The 18,932-nt window shown below is 53.0% G+C and overlaps 1 protein-coding gene and 2 non-coding genes across 10 annotated transcripts in view; all 3 read left to right on the top strand.

The window, feature by feature from the left end:
* Positions 1–18,470, top strand: part of Prrc2b (proline rich coiled-coil 2B) — an 81,745-nt gene extending 63,275 nt beyond the window's left edge. For 4 of the 8 annotated variants that reach the window (XM_085681372.2, XM_085681371.2, XM_085681368.2 and 1 more), the window contains exons 17-32: positions 762–964; positions 1,370–1,515; positions 1,847–1,988; positions 3,460–3,542; positions 3,971–4,162; positions 4,289–4,486; positions 4,828–4,914; positions 5,827–5,931; positions 6,085–6,277; positions 7,001–7,098; positions 8,206–8,333; positions 8,579–8,795; positions 10,760–10,915; positions 11,351–11,442; positions 13,342–13,423; positions 14,681–18,470. In XM_085681372.2, the coding sequence (XP_085537498.1) occupies positions 762–964; positions 1,370–1,515; positions 1,847–1,988; positions 3,460–3,542; positions 3,971–4,162; positions 4,289–4,486; positions 4,828–4,914; positions 5,827–5,931; positions 6,085–6,277; positions 7,001–7,098; positions 8,206–8,333; positions 8,579–8,795; positions 10,760–10,915; positions 11,351–11,442; positions 13,342–13,423; positions 14,681–14,812 (2,254 nt within the window). In that variant the 3' untranslated portion in view covers positions 14,813–18,470. The remainder of the gene's footprint in view (positions 1–761; positions 965–1,369; positions 1,516–1,846; positions 1,989–3,459; positions 3,543–3,970; positions 4,163–4,288; positions 4,487–4,827; positions 4,915–5,826; positions 5,932–6,084; positions 6,278–7,000; positions 7,099–8,205; positions 8,334–8,578; positions 8,796–10,759; positions 10,916–11,350; positions 11,443–13,341; positions 13,424–14,680) is intronic. The other 4 variants (XM_085681373.2, XM_085681375.2, XM_085681370.2 and 1 more) reach the window with 3 other exon arrangements.
* On the top strand, positions 6,674–6,758 carry LOC125399067 (small nucleolar RNA SNORD62). The gene has a single exon (XR_007231595.1). It is a non-coding gene; the product is annotated as a small nucleolar RNA SNORD62 (small nucleolar RNA).
* LOC125399068 (small nucleolar RNA SNORD62) lies at positions 10,148–10,232 on the top strand. The gene has a single exon (XR_007231596.1). It is a non-coding gene; the product is annotated as a small nucleolar RNA SNORD62 (small nucleolar RNA).
* Positions 18,471–18,932: the final 462 nt, after the last annotated feature.

The following is an 18,932-nucleotide window of genomic DNA, read 5'->3' as shown; positions in this document are numbered from 1 at the left end:
GTTGGAGCTGGCCAGGAGACATCACTCGCCTTTTGACCATGTGGAAATAGCGCTTAGCCTTAGTGGCCTGCTTCCCTATTGCTGCCTGGGAGGTCTGGAGCCCCCAGGAGTAGAGGGGAGCAGGCTGCTTGCAGCCCATGAACCTGGTTCTCCAACTGGAAGCTTTTGGGTAGAATAGTAGTCTGTTAGGTACTGGCCCATTGCCCCAGGCTTGCTGTCCAGTCAGTGCCTCAGATTGAGGTTCCAGGGAATGTGCAGAGGTTTCACCTCCTGTCCTCATAATTCAGACTTCACAGCTAGGGTGTACACACCCTGAAAAAGTTTACCCAAGAAAGCGTCTGTTCTTTCACATGACCACACTCCAGCCCCCACAAGGCATCATGAATGTGCTCAAGAGCCCTTCAGTGAAGAAAGCCTGTGCCGAAAGGCTGGCCCTGTCCTGGGCACGCTTACCCAGCCTCTTCTCCCCACTGCAGTCTCCTGAAGGCAGCATGCAGTGGAGGGGGCAGGGTTAGAAAGCTGGGAGGGGGATACTGGCAGCTGCCTTCCCCTGTTCGGGTGGAGCCCTGGCCCACAGAACTGAACCAGCACACAGCATGTACTGTCGGCAGGCCCTCTTGACCTTTAACGGCTCAGCAGAAGGAACTGGAGCTAGATAGCTGCTGTGTCTGTGTGTGGGCCTTGTGCATTGGAAGTTTTTTTCATCTCTCTTTCCTAGCCTTTGAGTGATGGTGAATTCATGAGCTGCCCTTCCTTTGCAGGTCTCCAGAAGAGGCCTTGCCTGGAGGCCTTGGTTGCAGCAATGGCAGCCACTCATCTTATGCCTTGGAGCGGACCACTCATGCCAGCTCCGATAGTCCTGAAGCCAGCAGTAAGAAAGCGGAGAAGGAGGCCGCCTTAGCTGCCCAGAGGGCTGGTGAGCAGCAGGAAGAGGCCCGGAAGCAGTTTGACCTGGGCTATGGAAGTGAGTTGGGGCTAGGCTCTGGAACTTGGAGTGAGGGAAAGTGCGGAACAGTTTGGACCCCTGTCTTATGACGCTTCTAGCCTTGCCGAACCCTTGACATCTGTGTGATTTCCCCGATTTAAAGGGGGTGCCTGAGGCTCCCGCTGTGTGGTGTGTTCAAGGCCACATGGTTGGCAAATCAACAGAACTGGGTCTATGAGTCCGAGTCTTTAAAGACCGTTTTCTCCATCGTGGTGCCTGAGCACCTCTGGGTTGTGCTTGTGATATCTCCAAGCAGTTAGGCGAGAGAAGGGTGGAGCGCCCTGTCCAGGCTTCCATAGGCACCAACTTCTGAGCCAGGCATGTGCTGGGTACCAGCTGCCTGGAGCATGACTCGCCTGTTCTTTCTTGTGACTTTTGGTTCAGATGCCATCATTGACAACTGCGGGTCCAGCCCTGGGGAGGAGAGTGAAGTGGGCTCCATGGTGGGCGAAGGCTTCATTGAAGTCCTGACTAAGAAGCAGCGCCGCCTGCTGGAAGAGGAGAGAAGAAAGAAGGAACAGGCTGCTCAGGTGAGAGCCAAGGGCCAGAGGACAGCCTGGGTGGAAGAGGAAGGGAGAGAGTCAGGCACGCATTGTCTCCCACCCTGCCACCACTGTCCTCAGACAGCAGCAGGAGATGGAGCCACAAAGAGCTGACCTGTCGGGGTCCGCGGGTCTCAGCACACCTTTTCTTCAATGCCCCTTCTAGCTTGCTGACTCCTGGGCCTGTTTGAGGTTTTGAAGACAAGCGTCAGGCATCTCAAGCTAGTTCAAGTGGTACTGTGAGCCAAGACGCTTTTCCCAGGAGAATTAGTCATCTCTCATGTCTTAGGCTAGACTGCATTAGCCTCTTTTTTCCTAGGTCCCTGTCAAAGGTCGAGGCCTTTCATCACGTATTCCTCCTCGGTTTGCCAAAAAGCAGAACAGCCTGTGTCTGGAGCAAGGCGATGTGGCCGTGCCTGGCAGCAGCCTGGGCACCGAGATATGGGAGAGCGGCAGCCAAGGTGAGGTGGGTGCCCGGCTCAGAAAAGGCAGGGCTTGTTTCCGAGAGTCACGCCTTTGAGCCTGGAGCGTGCGTGCGTGGCCCCAGCAGAGCTGGGATTGATGTTGAGCGTCACCTGGATTGAGTCGCTGAGGCAGCTGCTACAGAAGTCACGGGCAGGTGTCATCCCTGGCTCCAGTACAGTAGACTCGGAGAGCCAGTAGCAAGCCTTAACTAGAGGAAAGATGGCAGATGGCAAGGAGGGGGCCAGGGAATGCCTTTCTCCAACAGGAGGAAAAGAGCAAAGTTCAGACTAAAGTATGTGTGCTTTCCTTAAAGCAGTTTTGTTTGTTTATTATGTCCCACTCAAAGCTGAGCTTCTGAACTTTCCGTTTAAAATGCAAAACCATTTCAGATGATCAAGTTGTTCTTGAAATCCTCCTTTGAGTGGGGCCTGCTGTGAACTGGAAGATTGTAGTTGACTGGAAGGTTTTCTGTGGCTTGCAGAGGAGCTAGGAGAGCCCACTCTACAGAACAATAGCTGACTCTGGGCTGGACAAATACCGCAATGGCTGGCTTAAGTTCCTGCAGGTCACTCATCCTCATATTCCTGGTGAAAACTTTGTTTATAGTATTTAGCAAAGCAATGCCACATGGTGTTCTACCCGGTCAAAGACAGAACAGTGGGTAGAGGTGTGACTCAGTGACAGGGTCCTTGCTTAGCATGGCACCAGTGGCTCGCCAGTGTGCATATGCACTAAGTTCCTAAAACCACCAGCAGCCAGATTGGCATGGCAGCATACAGCGGACTGAAGAGCAGTCGTCTTCTGAGAGGTCAAGGGCTCTGCAGTGCTGTTGTCTAGACCAGGCCCCTGTGTGTGTGGCTTCGGGGGGAATAGACATTTTCTGGGCTCCGGCTCTGGCTTTGGTTGGATTCTGGAAAAGGTCTGGGCTGACTGAATTGAGCTGTGTCTGCTTGGACCTTTCAGAGACTTAGAGAAGCTGCTAACTCGCAGCTTTGCTGCAGTGTGATGTCTGCATAGGGCCAATGGAGAGGTGAAGGGAGGAAGGTGAAGGGCGTGGGGCGCACACCTTTAGTCTCAGCACTCAGGAGGCAGAGACAGGCAGGTCTGCAAGTTCCAGACCTATAGAAGACCCTGTCTAAAAAAAACGACTTTCCTTCTCCGTGGAGCCCCCTACACTCCCTGCAAAAAAAAACAAAACAAAACAAAAACAGTATAAAATGGATTAGATTTTGAGCAGGTTTGGGTTTTTCACTTCTGTGTTTCCATGTGAAGGTTCTTGAGGGAAACTCTCGGCAGGGCCTGGATCAGGTCCAGTCACAAAGGGCGTGCAGAGCACCTGGGCAGTGGGTGGGTCCGTAGCTTGTTGTTTCAGTGGGTGTCCACACCAGTGGAAGGGAACTCATAAGCCTGTGTCTTCCAGATTGCCTGTCTCTCTGGTGTCCTGACTCTGTCTCCTCTCCTTGGCAGCCCTCCCTGTGCAGGGTGCAGCCAGCGACTCGTGGAGGAAAGCTGTTACTGCCTTCAGCAGCACTGAGCCTGGCACCTCAGAGGTGAGTGCCACCATCACCCACGTGCCGCTGCTGCTACAGGTACCCTGCTGTGGTCCCTAGCTTGTCATCCTCGTTAGCCTTGGTCTCTGGTTTCTGTGTGGTGCCTGGCTGAGCAGAGAGACAAGGAAGAGACATTTTGGATTGAACGCCACCTTTGAGCTGGCACCTGTATGCTTTGAGTGAAATCCGTTTGGGAGCCTTGTCTCAGCCGCGCAGTGTCTCGTGGTCATGAGCTTGAGTAGCGTTGGTGCTTTCATTAAGCTGGGCATGCGCCATGGGCCAGCCACCGTCACCAGGTCGGGACTGGAGTTGGTGGGTGTTGGTGGTGGTGGGGGGTGCCAGTGCTGCACGCACACAGGCTTGCCTCCTGGATGCTTGCGCTTTGCAGTTTGGGGACAGGGCTCTAACCCATTTTGTGCTCTGCACAGCAGGCTTTTAAGAGCAGCCAGGGAGATAGTGGCGTTGACTTGAGTGCTGAGTCTCGGGAATCCTCCGCGACCTCCTCACAGCGCAGTTCCCCGTATGGTACACTCAAGCCAGAGGAGATGAGCGGGCCTGGCCTGACAGAATCCAAGGCCGACAGCCACAAGGACCAAGCTCAGAAGCAGTCTGAGCACAAGGTAACCTGAAAGTCCCCTACATGGGGCCAGGGCCTGGGCAGAAGGGGCCTCTCGTTGTCTTGGCTTCCTTGATGCCAAGGGCACCTGGAAGCCTGTGTGTCTCAGCCTCTCTGCTTTCTCACCCAGGACTCAGAGCAGGGGTCTGGACAGAGCAAGGAGCACAGACCAGGACCCATCGGCAATGAGCGCTCCCTGAAAAACAGAAAGGGCTCGGAGGGGGCCGAGCGGCTGCAAGGGGCCGTCGTCCCGCCTGTTAACGGGGTGGAGGTTCATGTGGACTCCGTGCTGCCCGTACCACCCATTGAGTTTGGAGTCAACCCGAAAGTGAGCTTCACTTTCACTCTTTCCTTTGTTTTTGTGCTTAGGTGGACAAATAGGATTGCCTCCTAGAGGAAAAAAAAGATAGCTGAGCATTGTTTTGGGAAGAGTGTTGGTCCAGAGTCAGGGATAGGCAGGTTGTTACAAAGCTTTATAGATGACCTTTCTGGCACCAGCTGGACTCGGGCCAGCCAGGGTAGGCAGAGACAACTCAGGTGACTTCCTTTCTTGTGTGTTGTCACCCCTCTTGTAGCTCTGGTGAGTGTTACATAGTGAACAGCCTCATGGTGTGGGCCCAGTGAAAGGTGAGCTGGGCGGGGCTTAGACACTGCACTCTTCTCTTCCAGGACTCTGATTTCAGCCTGCCACCCGGTTCTGCTTCTGGTCCTGTAGGGAATCCAGTTGCCAAGCTTCAGGATGTCTTGGCTAGTAATGTAAGTCAGCACATCCTCCTCCAGCTCTGCCTGCACCCATGCTGGCCGCTCCGTGGTGGGACTGTTGCTAGGCTTGGGGACCTTTGACTGGACCTGGTATCAGTCCTCTTAGGGTCTGGGTTATTTGGCTTCCTTAGCTCCAGTCTCCATGTTGGGCCAGCTGTGGTGCAGACTGCTCTCCATAGGGAGAAAGCCCAGGCCAGCGCTCTAACACTGAGCCACACACACCCATCCTCAGACTGTCCTTTCATGGCCAGTGGGTAACAGTGGTTAAGCAAGGCGCTTAACCACCCAGTTCAGGTGTTCAGGAGAGGGAGCTTCAACCTTGTGAGCTGCTTGGAGAAATGGTCAACTTCTGCATTCGTTGATCTGTCCTCTGTAGATCCGCTGGATGAGGGAGGACATCCGGGCAGCATTCCCAAGAGGGTTGGAGAACATTGCCAGGCATTGAATGAAAACAGTTGAGGTTCAATGTGTTTGAAAGGCTGTGTTAGCCAGGTCTTCTGACTTTGGGAATCCTGAGTAAATTGTTACAGTTGGCTAATAAGCCCAGCACTCTACGGTTGGTCCAGTGACTGCATTTCCAACCTGTGTTAGGAGCGCCCAGAGAGCTGAGTGACAGTCACCACTTTTGCTCTCTGGACCTGGCCATCTCCCAAGCCAGGCATTAGGTTTCTGCCAAACCAGGTACTTGGCAGCGAGTGTGTGTGTGTGTGTGTGTGTGTGTGTGTGTGTGTGTGTGTGTGTGTTGGGACATGACTGTTGAGGACTAGTGGAGTGTGGGTGTGGAGGTGACACTGAACTGTGCAGTCTGCCCTAGGTAGTCTGGTCATGGCAGTGTGTTCAGATGAGCAGCTACCCCGTGTCCCTGAGCCCTGCCTAAGCCTGTGACTTCCTTGCTCTCCTCTCCAGGCAGGACTGACGCAGAGTATCCCCATCCTTCGACGGGATCACCACATCCAGAGAGCCATCGGCCTGTCCCCCATGTCTTTCCCCACGGCAGACCTCACATTGAAGGTAAAGTCAGGCCTGAACTGGTCCAGGGTCCTCACCAGTGCCTCAGCTTGTGATGAGGTAGAGGGAACCCTTCTGCGCCCCTGGCTTAGATTGCTACTGTCCCCTTTGTCCCCAGTAGTAATTTGCATCCCTCCCCTCCTCTTGCTTCCAAAGATGGAGTCTGCACGCAAGGCTTGGGAAAACTCCCCCAGTTTGCCGGAGCAGAGCTCTCCAGGAGGTGCAGGCTCGGGCATCCAGCCTCCTTCCTCTGTGGGCGCCGCCAACGGAGTCAGCTACAGCTCCTTTGGTGGAGTGTCCATGCCACCCATGCCTGTGGCTTCTGTAGCGCCTTCTGCTTCGATGCCAGGTATCACATCCCCTGAGCCAGGCTCAGGAGCCTTCTCCATTCGCTATGGAGAGAAGCTGAATTATCAGCTCTGCTCTCACAGAGTGATGTTTGATTGTAGTCAAGGTTACAGCTTCCCACGTGCTCTATTGTGGGAGGAAGGATTGCTGTGTCATAGGGAGGGAGTGGCCAGAGGAGTGAGCAAAGATGCGGCATTGAGTCAGACTCTGGTTAATGTCACCTTCCTGGTGAGCCACTCACCTCTCCTATAAAGCAGGCCGATGGCCCTGTGCCACGGGGTGACTGCACCCATGACTCAAGGGCTCAAACTCAGGTCCTCCGTTGCTGGTAGCTGTTCTGCTTCTTTGACTGTCATTACGCTTGTTACTGGGGATTTTGAGGGCCCAGCTGCCAAGGTCTCAGTGATGCAGTTCCAATAGATCCTTCTGACCCTCCACTGTGGACTCAAAGCAGGGAGATGAAGAGGACAGAGACTGAGAGACCCGAGCAGCTCTCTTCCATAGTAATAGCCCTCCCAAAGGCCCGGCCCCGCTGGTGAGTGGCTAAGTGGTTAGGTGCCCTGCTCCTGCACTGCCTGTGTTGCCTGAGGTGTGTTGCAGCAGAGAATCACACAGCCTCTGCTCGCACATGTCCTCAGCTCCACTGAGTCTCCTGGGGAGTGTGGCCGTGTGCAATGGGGAGACTTGATCCTTTTCTTCCTTGTCTGCATTCTGTTTCCTCCAGGCAACCATCTCCCACCTCTGTACCTGGACGGCCATGTATTTGCAAGTCAGCCCCGACTGGTTCCTCAAACGATACCTCAGCAGCAGAGTTACCAGCAGGTGAGGGTAGGAAGCCAAGTGGCCAGAGGTCAGAGTCAGTGTGGCTTTGGTCAGTCTGCATTTGCACTGGTGATATTGCCCCCTGCCCGCTGTGATCCCCAGCACTGGCAGACCATAGCACCTAGAAAGTGTTTGTAGAAAGAATCTCTGCGAGAGAAAGAGGCATGGTACCACCCCAGATGCTGTTACTTGCTTCTCCGAGTCCTTGCTTCTCTTTGCAGTGGGGGCACATCGGCTTTAGGGGTCCTGAAAAGTCTGGGTCTCTGGCACAGATGCGTTAGAAAGAGAGAGTTTTAGGAAACAGGCAGGGTGTTGACTTTGCACAAGATTGATATTTTGTTTGTGCTGAAGGCCAGTCTGTTTTGGAAAGCCTGATACTGGCCTCCTACACACCACGGCAGTATTCCTTCCTACTGCGAGTCTTGGTCCAGAGGATGGGGCTGTCCACAGCTCTCAAGCCATGTTGTGCTTAGTTTTCCAAGATTTTGATCCAACTAAATTCATCCTAGTGCTCCCTTTTATTCTTTAAAGGTTTGTTTTTAGTTTTATGATAGGGGTATTTTGCTTGCACGTTTGTCTATGCCCTATGTGCGTATACTGCCAACAGAGGCCAGAAGGCGGCGTCAGATCCTTCAACCTGGATTTACAGAAAGTTGTTAGCAGTCATGTGGCTGCTGAAAACTGAACCCAGATCCTCAGCAAGAACAAGTGCTTTTAACCACTGAGCCATCTTTCTAGCCCCTATGATTTTTTGAGTTGTACTCTCTAGTCCAGGCTGACCTAGAACTCATTATTTAGCCCTGGTTGACCTGGGGCTTAGAGAGGTCTTCTAGCCTCAGACACCCACGGACTGTTGTAACAAGTGTGAGACACCACACTCACCTTGCACGTATCCTCCCAATTGATATGTTTGCCTAGCTGGATTTATTTCTACCGTGTGCTGTCCCAGTGTTAGGGCTCCACCATGCCTTGTCTTGCTGCTGATCTTTGGCTGTGGGAAGCCAGATCAGATGTGTTGGGTCGCACCCTTGCTGACAGGCCAGGAGCAGGTGGAGGTGGGGAGACGTGTTGGGCTCAGTGCAGTCATCACCTGGTTCCCCTTTGCAGGCTGCCACTGCCCAGCAGATCCCGCTCTCCCTCCACACATCTCTGCAGGCCCAGGCGCAGCTTGGGCTGAGGGGTGGGCTCCCTGTCTCCCAGTCCCAGGAGATCTTCAGTTCTCTGCAGCCTTTCAGGTGAGAGAGACTCCATGCTCCTCTGCTGTGCTTGCCTGTGCTCATCTGCCAGGTAATGTTCTTCCCGTGCCCATCCCTCCTACCCCCATCCCCCACTCCCACTCAGTATGCATGATGGCCTCAACTTTGGGCATCATTGATTCTTACTGGGCCTGCCACAGCTTGGGTGTATTCATGGTCCCCAGGTCAGCAGTGTCGGGCTCATTCTCTGTGCTCACCAGCTGGCCTCCATCTGGCTTTTGCAGGTCTCAGGTGTACATGCATCCCAGCCTGTCACCTCCCAGCACTATGATCCTCTCTGGGGGCACGGCCTTGAAACCCCCCTACTCTGCGTTTCCTGGCATACAGCCCTTGGAGATGGTGAAGCCACAGTCCGGCTCACCCTACCAGGTCTACGAGGGCCAGCTCGGACAGGCTACCGGCTTGGGTACCTCCCAGATGTTGGATTCCCAGCTTCCACAGGTCAGTTTGGTTTCTCTCAAGCCTCTGCCTTCCTCGACTCTCTCAGCTGCCTCCTGTGATGTCATGTGTATCTCTCTGCTGCAGAGGCTCTTCTCGTTGTCCCCACACCACTGTGTTCTACTGACTTAAATTTCCTCAGCTCTGTTGGAGAGACACTGGCAGCCTCCATATGGAGGCTGTGAGAATGGAAGTGGGGCAGGTGGCTTTGTTCTTCCCTTCCAGTGTCTGCCTGAGCCTGAGCCAGGCTGCAGACCTGCCCTCTCCACATGTTAGAGCTTCCTACTGGCCAGTCTGCCATTGGGCCCTTCCTTCTTTTGGGCTCCTGATTGACTCTCTTAACTCCATTTCAATGCCCTTGACCATGCCCACAGTGTTGGTCATACATAGTCAATAGCTCTACCTTTCTGACTAATAGTTCCCAACGGTCCAACTCCAAGTACTTTAACCCCACACTACTGGAACAAGCTCTCTTCTCAACCCTGTGACATGGCTTGTTTTCTTCCTAGGGTGTAGACCCTCAGAGCCATGCGCTCCCTCTGTCTGCCATCAACCCTACATTCGAACAGCCACTTACTTCTTGCTGCTTCTCCCATGCTGCCTCCCCCCACATTGCCTTGCTTCCCATCACCAGAGAAACAGGCAGTGAGGTCCATAGAGGCCCGTGGTCACACCTCTGTGCCTGTGTACTTCTGGACCCCAGCAGCATCCTGTTCATCCTGCAGGCCACCCTGGCTAGTACCCTTCTCTTTCCTATCAGTGTAGAGGTAGACTCAGTGCTGCACCCTACTCTTTGAGGGTCCTCTTTGGACTGCACCCCAGCCACCCATTACTCTTCAAGTCATCTTCACACTATTACCCCTAGCTCACCTTTCTCCTCACACCCTCTTTTCTCCTTCACCTGCCCCTGCTGCTGTCCGATTCTGGGTGTCCCCTTCATTCCTGTCTTTGCTCTCCTTTCTGGCCATCATCCAAGCACCACCCACTCCCAGATTAATTTCTACAACCCTGTGTCTTCTACTGGCTGCCCAGCACTGCCACCTGCCTTGTCTCCCACGGCAGCTCCAGCATGCGAGGTCCCTCTCATTCTGCTCATCAGTCTCCACTATCCCCCATCCTGCTCCTGTCCTTCCCTCAGCCGGGCCCTCAGGTGCTCCTGCTACCTCTGCCTGTAGGAAAGACTCGGTGTTTGTGTCACTACCCGTGCCGTGCTGGCTCTACAGTGACTTGCTCTTTGCCCCTTTTGCCCGGGGTCCCCAATAGACTGCAGTGAATATAGCAGTCTAGGCATCTCTCTTGCTTGACTTCATCTGTCCCTGCTGGGCTCCGCTCTGAGGTCCTGGTGCCACCACAAGTCTCGGTGATGCAGTTCCAATAGATCCTTCTGACCCTCCACTGTGGACTCAAAGCAGGGAGATGAAGAGGATAGAGACTGAGAGATCCAAGTGGCCCAGCCCTGCCCTAGTGCTTAACCCCCCCCCCCATCTTTTTCATGATCGCTTGGGCCCTGTGGGAGCTGCTGTTCTGCTGTCTGGTATGCTCCAGAAGGGTCTCTGGGTGCTTCAGTTTGGTCTTGTTTTTGCCACTATTGGTACAAAAGAGTGAGCCTCACATCTTTGGGCCACACAAAGGGACATAAGGAGAGACTTCCTGAGCAGCTTCCCCTGGGGGAGCTCTCTGCTTTCTCTGCTGTCTTTGCCTGCAAGCCTGCACTCTGAGTGCCACCTGACCATGTGCAGCATGTCACAGGCAGTGTTCTGTCGTGGTCGCTGCTCAAGTCTGCAGGTAACCCTGTGGCTGTTTGGTGAAAGCTCCAAGACCTAAAGACACACAGCCACCTACCGGTTCCCTGAACACCCGGGAGTGCTGTGCACACTCCCCGCTGCTGTGCACACCACCCCCACCCCGCGTGCTTTAGCTTTCTCCCCAGGTTCATTCTGCCCCTTGACTGTCCTGTGACCCAACAGCTCACTATGTCCCTGCCTCGGTATGGCTCTGGGCAGCAGCCGCTGATCCTGCCACAGTCCCTTCAGCTGCCTCCAGGACAAAGTCTCTCTGTTGGGGCCCCCCGAAGGATTCCTCCGCCTGGCTCCCAACCACCGGTCCTGAACACCAGCAGAGAGGTAAAGGTGGTTCCAGAATGGGGGCTTTGTTCAAATGAGACTTGTAGAGCAGAGCTGATTACAGAGAGTGCAGGTTCCCAACCTCATGTGGCCTCACTCTGCAAGGTCTGCAGAGTCCCAGATGCCGGAGGCTCCTTACTTGTGTGTAAACTAGTCAGGAAGACAGGTTCTGGCATGTGGACAGTGTGTAGCCAATGCCTTAGCCAGTGGGGAGGAGCCATTTGGAGCCACCACCGATGCAGGACACAGGAGTCTGCACTTCTTATCTGGTCGCTGGAGCTCTGCTGTGGCTGGTATCTAGGTGATGGTCCACAGAGAAAAAAGCAATAAGCACTAGGAGACAGCCGTCCCTTGAGCCTGGTTGGGGTTGGGACCACTGTGGGTTAGTCTGTCTCTGGCCTGCTGAGTGACCGTGTTGCTTCTCGACTACTCTAGTCCGCTCAGATGGAGCTGAAAGGCTTCCACTTTGCCGACAGTAAACAGAATGTTCCTTCCGGAGGCTCCGCACCATCCCCGCAAGCCTACAGGTAAAGATGAACCCTGGGGGTGGGGCCCACTGCTAGGTCTTCGATAAGTCGCTCCCAAGAGCCCTTGTGTTCCGGGAGAATGGCGGCAGCACTGCAGCATGGCCCCTTCGCATACCCTGGCATCACTGCGGCATGTGGCGTGCTGTGCATTAGTTAACTGTGGCAGAGAGAGTCCTAGGGAAGCCGGATTTGATCTGCAGAGTAAGATGCTCAGAGGAGTGAGAGAGCTTTCTGGGGTGTCAGCCTCAGCCCCAAGGTCTCGTATTCAAGCTTACCCTCTGACCCCTCTCAGAGAACTTTTTAATGCTGGGTGTGGGTGACCTTTCTTCCCATGCCACAGACTGGTGCCCACTGTTTTCCTTAGTAACCACCCATGTTCTCCTTGGCCTGATTCAGAGGTTTCTGGGTTGTGCAGGAGCTCCTGGTTCCCATGCTGGGTTAGGGACATAGCTCTAGCCCTGGGCCTGATGATGTGTGCAGCCTGCTGCCTTGTGTTTACACACGGAATGGGACAGATACCCCTGCAGTTCAACACAGTCTGCAGGCTGAGTCCTGCCTCCACTGTGACCGTTTGACCTGACACTTGCTGTGTTGAACTGGAACTTCCTTCCATTGTCACCTCCACAAAAGGGGGGTTGATGGACACCCCCCAGTTCCTCTTATTCTATGTTCTGCTGTTGTGGCTTCTTTTTGTTTGTGCACGAGTGCATTTTGTTTTGCTGCCATTACCTGGCAGCAGGCCCAGTTAGCAGAGCTGTGTAGAGGACAGCCCAGCACAGTGTGCATGTGGAGGGAGGGGGAAGGAAGCTTCAGAAAGGAGCCCACACCATAGTTCTACTTGCCCAGTGTGATTGCAGTGTCCTGGGTATAGTAGGGAAGCAGCTTTGTCCTCGGAAGAAACTGTTGGCTCTCTATCTGCAGATTGGAAATATTTGGGAGGGGAAGGGACCTGTTTCTTGTCCTCATTGCTAAGCAATATGGTATACGAACTATCTACATAGTGTTAGTATGCAGTCTAGCGAGGATTTTTCAAGTATCTAGGAGGAGCTGCGTATTGTGGGTCAGTGTAGAGCATATGCTTACTCAAACTCATGAGGCCCATTACCAAAAGAGCGCATACTGGAGAACATGGCTAGGTCACATGTAAATACCATGTTAACTGTCTGAGGAATTTGAATCTTCATAGTAGAGTGTTTCTGAGGTCCTAGGAACTATCTCTTTAGAGATGGAGGGGCTGTTGGGTGTCACGTCACAGACATCATGGTGGCCGGAGAGATTGCTGTGACTTGTATAGTTTCCCAAGGTTTTGAGAAATGGGGCAACTGAGATGTACGTGCCTTGCAAAAAAAGGAGTCCTTGGTCAGAAATTGCAGGGGTATGCTGTCCACAGGGCGGCATTTAGCAGGGTGGTGGCACCCAGCACCACACAGCTGCACACTCGGGACACTCACTGACATCTGTCTAGTACTCTTTCTGACACGGGACCTTTCCTCTTCAAACATCTAATGGGTTCGGGCACTAAAAGCAGTTGTGGATTCCTCCCCTTCCCCGACGGAGAGCCTATGAGAAAACTCCTGTTGTAGTTCCTTGGTGCTGGTTGCAAACCTTAATCTGGGCACTGCATTACGTTAGTCCAGCTACAGCCTGAGGATGGCCACCGTCTGTCTGTTCACAGCAAGGATTGCATTTCCTCTCCTGGGTGTGTCTCCAAGGGACACTGGTGACTACCCTTCTCCCCATCCTGTGTTTTCAACTGTCTCAGGGTTCTGTTTTCTGTCTGTTAGGGCCTCTGACCAGAGGGCCCTCCCTCACTCGATCTGCCTCTGTGTGCTGCTAGGCTTTGACTCCATCTCTGTGGTGACACGTGTGTATTCTCAACCCTGCCTTTGGTTTTTTCAGGCCTAGCTCTGCTAGCCCCAGTGGGAAGCCCTCTGGATCAGCAGTTAACATGGGCTCTGTGCAGGGACACTACGTTCAACAGGTAGAAGATGGCTTTCCAGACCCTGCAGCCCTGGACACTTAGGCCTGTCTCCCAGCGCCAAAGGAGAGGGGACTGTCCATCTGATGGATGCTTTTTCATAAAAATAGGGAAATGTGCCCTAGTGCTTAGAGCTGGGCCACCTGAGTTCCTTCTGGCAAAAGGATTTCTCTTGATGGGTATCTGAATCATTCCTTGTCCTGCGGAGAAGGGAAGATACTGGTTCCCACAAGAGGTGATGCCAGAAGGAGCACTATCCCCAGCCATTTGGGCTGTCATGGCGCTCTAGGAGACCTGTTTAGGCCTGGGTTAGCTCAGAGGCTGGGGTATGTGTGCGTGCTAGCTCTAGTGAGTGGTGTAGCATGTCTCTGTCTGCCTGGGTGGGATCATAGTTGGGGTGCAGCTTCCCCCACTGTGGGGTTCCCTCAGTGTCTTTCCATGTAGGCCCTTTTCTCTTCCTCCTGTAAAGCTGGGCTGGGGCTTGATAAATTTGTCGCTGGCAGGTGGAGGTGTGAGAGTGATGGCTCTCTTTTCACCCCTCTTTCCCAGGGTTCCTTGGCCTACTATGGGATGGTTTCTGACCCTTTTACCCAGAGCTCAGGGGTAGAGCACCTGCCTAGCACATGTGAGGCCCTGGATTCCGTCCTTGGCACTGACAAAAAGACAGAAAACCACCCAACAAAGCTTCCTCCCAGAATTTAGACCAAGTGAGCAGCAGACCTGCAGCGGTCACTCCGCTGTGCAGAGCTGCGGACAAATGGAACCCTGCGTGGGAATCTTGATCAAATTGGGACCTGGGAAAAAGAAATGTAGTTATTCAGAGGCATTTGGGATGGGTGCTTGACTGAATCATGGACCAAGATCAGGGAAATCCAAGCTGGCCCTATCTCTACAGATAAGTGGGTGGATGGGCCTGAAGGGTAGGCTGGTCTGCTGAAGGGCTGTTCGCTTGCCAGTGGGGCATGGGGTACACTGATTCAGAAAGGTTCTTCCCGTCAGCCTTGGGACTGGAAATGCTTCACCTAGGAGATGCTACTGTTCAGTTCTCTGTAGAGACCCTGGAGTCTTCCTTGCCTCTGAATCATGTACTCAGTGCCTGTTTTGGGGAGGGAGGGGCAGGGCAGTCAGTTCTGGCTACACACCAGACTCCTCCCTGGGCTTTTGAGGGTAGCATTTGGCCTGACTCAGGAGCAGGGAGGGAGGGGTCTCTACACATCTTGCCCTGCACTCACTTTGATTTTCCTGTCCATCTGTCCAAAGGCAAAGCGAGTGGATGAAAAACCCAGCCTGGGAACCGTGAAGCTTCAGGAGGCCTCCCCAGCCACCTCCCAGCTGAAGCGAACCGGAGCAATCAAGCCCCGGGCGGTCAAGGTGGAGGAGAGTAAAGCCTGAAGGTGCCTGGCATCCGCCTCACCCTCACAGGGACGGATGGGGCACCACCACCAGCCTGGACAGCTCTCTTCCGCTCCTGAAAGCTCCTGAAAGTTCCATCGTCAGCCAGCCCACATCGTGGATATATGGCATCGACCTGCTTGCTTTGGTACAAAAGAGCAGACTCCCTCCTTCCCACCCCTCTGCCCAGTGACTGTGGAGTGAGTCTCCTGCGCAGTGCAGGCCCGCCCGCCCGCCCCATTCCCCAGGCACAGTGGTTTGGCAGCAGGGTCATTTTAATTTTAGCTGGAGGCTTTTTGTTTTAAAAAGCAGCTACGGTTTTTACAAAGGGGAAAGAAGAACAAAATGCTAGCTACGTCTGTACAGCTGAACTTTGATACGTTCCTCGCTGTCCTCTTTCTGCTCTGCTGTCCCCAGTGGTCTCCTTTTATCTCTGTCCTGTTTGACATGTCCCAGTGCTACCTTAAGAGGTGATTCTTAAGAGTATCCACACACACACATATACACACACACAGTTGGCTAACCTTTGGCGTTATTAAGGATGTAACTAGTTTATCTGGTTGGCCCCTTACTACCTTGGGTGCCATAAGGGTGGTATCTGAGTTCAGTTCTGGCCTCTGGCATGGAGTTGATGTTTCAGCATAAGAATTATCATCTGTTCTGGGCCCTTCTGAAGTCAGTGACACACTGAGTGTTGGGAATCAGAGATGAATTGTGGAGTTACAGTCAGCATTGGCAGAGGTGACCAAACCACGGACTCCACTAGGGGACTGTGCATTTGAGGCTCTATGCTTTTGCCTTCTGGGTAGCCGTGTTCCCCACTTACTTCCTTTCCTCTTCCTGCTGTGTCCCTCTGGATCCCTGTCCATCCATCCCTCACAGCTTATCACCAAAACCAGTAGGACAGAGGTGGACACCTGTTAGAGTTTGCAACAGAAAAAGCTATGGGACATTCCTCGTGTCCTTCACTCCCAGGAACAGAGCAGGGTGTTGGTGTAGGTTGCCAAGTAACCTATCCTCAGACAACTGGGCAAGGTCAAGGTATAGTGGCCTGCAGAGAAGCCAGTGAAGCCTCCCTAAAAGGATGGTTTCTTAGCACTGCCCCATGCAGAAGGTTCTGTGTGAGCGCCTGTGTGCCGGGCTTCTTGCTCTAAGAACAAGGAAATCAAAGAAAAGTGAAGGGGGATTTCAAGCTGCTCAGATGCTCTTTGGGATCCCCAGTTAATCACCCACCTGGGGGTGCTGGAGACCACCTGCCTCAGTACTCACAGTTGGTGGCAGGGCTGGGACAAGCCTGTGTCACTGTGGCTGTGGGAACAGAGAAGCATCTTGGGTGCTCCTGTAGTGGCTGCATGCTGCCTTGCCAGCTGCTGGAAAGAAACACAGTCAGCCCTGCCCCCCAGCAGGTAGCACTCCACTGTCCCCAGGGTTACCTGACAGGGCAGGCCTATGAGAAGCATCTGTAGCTCTCAGCTTCTCTCCCTCTGCCTCTGCCCTCCAGCCTTTAGTCACATCTTTGTCCCAGCTCTTCCTAAAAAGCGCTGCCCACTTAGAGTCTGGCACAGATCTGCCTTTGTCCCTCACCTGCTGTCCCCCACCCTGGAAGTATCTGGTTACTGCCCCAGTGATTGAGCCCTCTGCCCCACTGCCAAATCTCAGTAAAAGCCACACACAGTCACCTTTACCTGTCCTTAGAATTGCAGCTAGACCCACCTCCCCTAATGCTGGTGGGCATTATGTGTCAAAAGAAACAAATGCTTTCTCCTCCAGAATTTCACAGTCCAGGACGCTGTTATAAACTCAGAATGTGCCCTTTCGGGAGCCTGCTGTCAGAATGGCGGCACTTCCTGTTTGAGAAGGGAACTTAGGAGGCTGCTTGTTTCCAGTCCTTTCTCTCACCCTGTTTCCCTCCTGCCTCCCACCCCAAATAAAAACAAGAAACACTAGAATTTATTTATATGTATTGATGTTGTAGGTCTAGATGGAACAGAAAAAGTAAAGTCCCACTGCTCCGTTTGTCTGATGTCTGCTTGCTCTGTGCAGGGAGGCAGGAGATTGCATGTGAAGTTGTGCTCGCGCCTCTGACCTCAGCTGTGGGTCCTCCCCGCTGAGATGCACATCTGCAGCGAGACTCTGGGGACAGGGGGCAGGCTTCAGGCCTCCAAATGTCCCTGCCCTTCATACGATCTGGTCAAGCCAAGTTTTTAGTGCAAAGACGTTTTAAGGTGCAATATCTCTTCTGTGGATTTTAGCACCAAGCTCAAGGTATAATAGGACTTGGGGTCTTATTTTGGTTTCAAACCCCCTCTTCAGATCATAGATAAAACATAGGAGTTCTGTCAAGGTGCCATGGCCTTTGGTGGGAACAGGCAAAACCCAGCACCTGTCTTTTCTACTGCTGAGATGGGTGGAGGTGGGGCAGAATTATTTACTCCTGCCTACTGGAGTTACCTCCTAGTGCTGGTGGCTGCGTTGTGGCCACTGATGGTGCAATCTATGGCTTGGCAACCAGGAACTCTTCAGTGCTGTCAGTGCTGATGGTGCGTTCAGCTGACGATGGCTTCTTAACAATTGCTTTCCTTGTCTTATTCCCAAGTTTACCATTTTCAAATACAGAGTTCACAGAACACTTCTGGGTCTAGATTCCTTAGGGGGCAAACAAAGGATGGCTGCATTACACATTCTGAAAAGCTGGTTCATGTCTAGAGCCGTGGTCGCTCTGCTGCTGCTAGAGCTACCGGGACAGCTCTGTGTCGACATTACTCTCCTGTCCTCTGGAGCTGTGATGGAGTCATGAATGCCGGACCGCAGAGTTCAGGGCACCAGAGTGCCTGCTGAGGCCACAAGGCAACTCTGGCTAAGCCCACTTCCCCACCCCCTCCCCGACATCCATTGGGTCCACCCTCTGCCAGGTATTCAGGTCTGTTTGCCCTCATTTCCAGCGATGCAAGCCCGGGTTAGAGGGCCTGTTGGGAATCGTTTACAACCAAGGGCACAAAAGTGTGTCTTCTGTTGTATTCTCTGATGAGTGGGAAATGAAGACTTCCAGAAGGTCAGCTTTCTATCTGGAACAGAGCGGCCCTGTGTTGGGGATGAGCGCGTCACCAGCTGTATTCTCCACCAGGCCCACCAGCTCTAACTGGTGACTTTCCAGGCACGTGACACCTACAGCTCCCACCTGCTTCAGACCTGCATCATCCCCAGGCCCCCTCTGGCATGTCACAGTCCCGGAGCAGCAGTCCCGTGAAGGCTCTGTGCAAGGCTCCTCAGTTGTTGAAACGGGTCCTGTGCCTCAGCTTTCCACCTCATACCCTTTGGAGAAAAAAGATTTGGGGGTTTTTCTTCTTTTTGAGGGTCTTTTTTTCTTTTCTTTTTTTTTTTCCTTTTACTTTGGCCTTTCCTCTGTCTTCACTAAGACCAGATATTTGAAAGGGCAGACGATGTTAAAGGTGTACCGTGCAGCTTGTTTAGACGTGATTTGGGGAACCTCTTACCTCGGATGGGAAATGGGATGGTGAATTCACCTTCCCTTCCCTCCGGTTCAGTCCCTGTTGTTTCTCCTTTCAAATATGTGATTGTACTAGCTCTTTCCGTATGAAAGAACTCTCCTTATTTAAATAAAAAAGTATAAAAAAATAAAGGCAACCATGCTTTCTCAGATTGTGTCCATTTTATTTCTCAGTCATTGGGAAGGTGGAAGAGTTCTACTGTTTCCGTAGCTTACAAACTAGGAGTGGCTGAGATAAATGCCTTAGCTGAGTGCTGCACTGCGGTAGAGCTCCAGGGAGACAGCCAGGCAGGGCTCTCAGAGAGACAGCCTTTCATTATACTAGCAGTCTTGGTGGGACTCTTGCATGGCCTTTTATATGCGACTTTTGCTTCTTTGTCTCCCATAATTGTACTTCTAGTTGCTGGGAGTTTTTTGTTATTTTATTTTGACACGGCTTCTCTGTACTTTTGGAGCCTGTCCTGGAACTCAATCTATTGACCAGGCTGGCCTCAAACTCAGAGGTACGCCTGCCTCTGCCTCCCAAGTGCTAGGATTAAAGGCGTGTGCCGCCGCTGCACATGTCCTGTTTTTTTGTTTGTTTTAAAGCTTTAAGATGAGAATCTAAAGATG

This window comes from Myodes glareolus, chromosome 21 (assembly GCF_982192425.1).
Source record: "Myodes glareolus chromosome 21, mMyoGla1.1, whole genome shotgun sequence".
In the NCBI taxonomy this organism is placed as follows: Eukaryota; Metazoa; Chordata; class Mammalia; order Rodentia; family Cricetidae; genus Myodes; species Myodes glareolus.
This window is presented reverse-complemented; position numbering and strand designations above follow the sequence as displayed.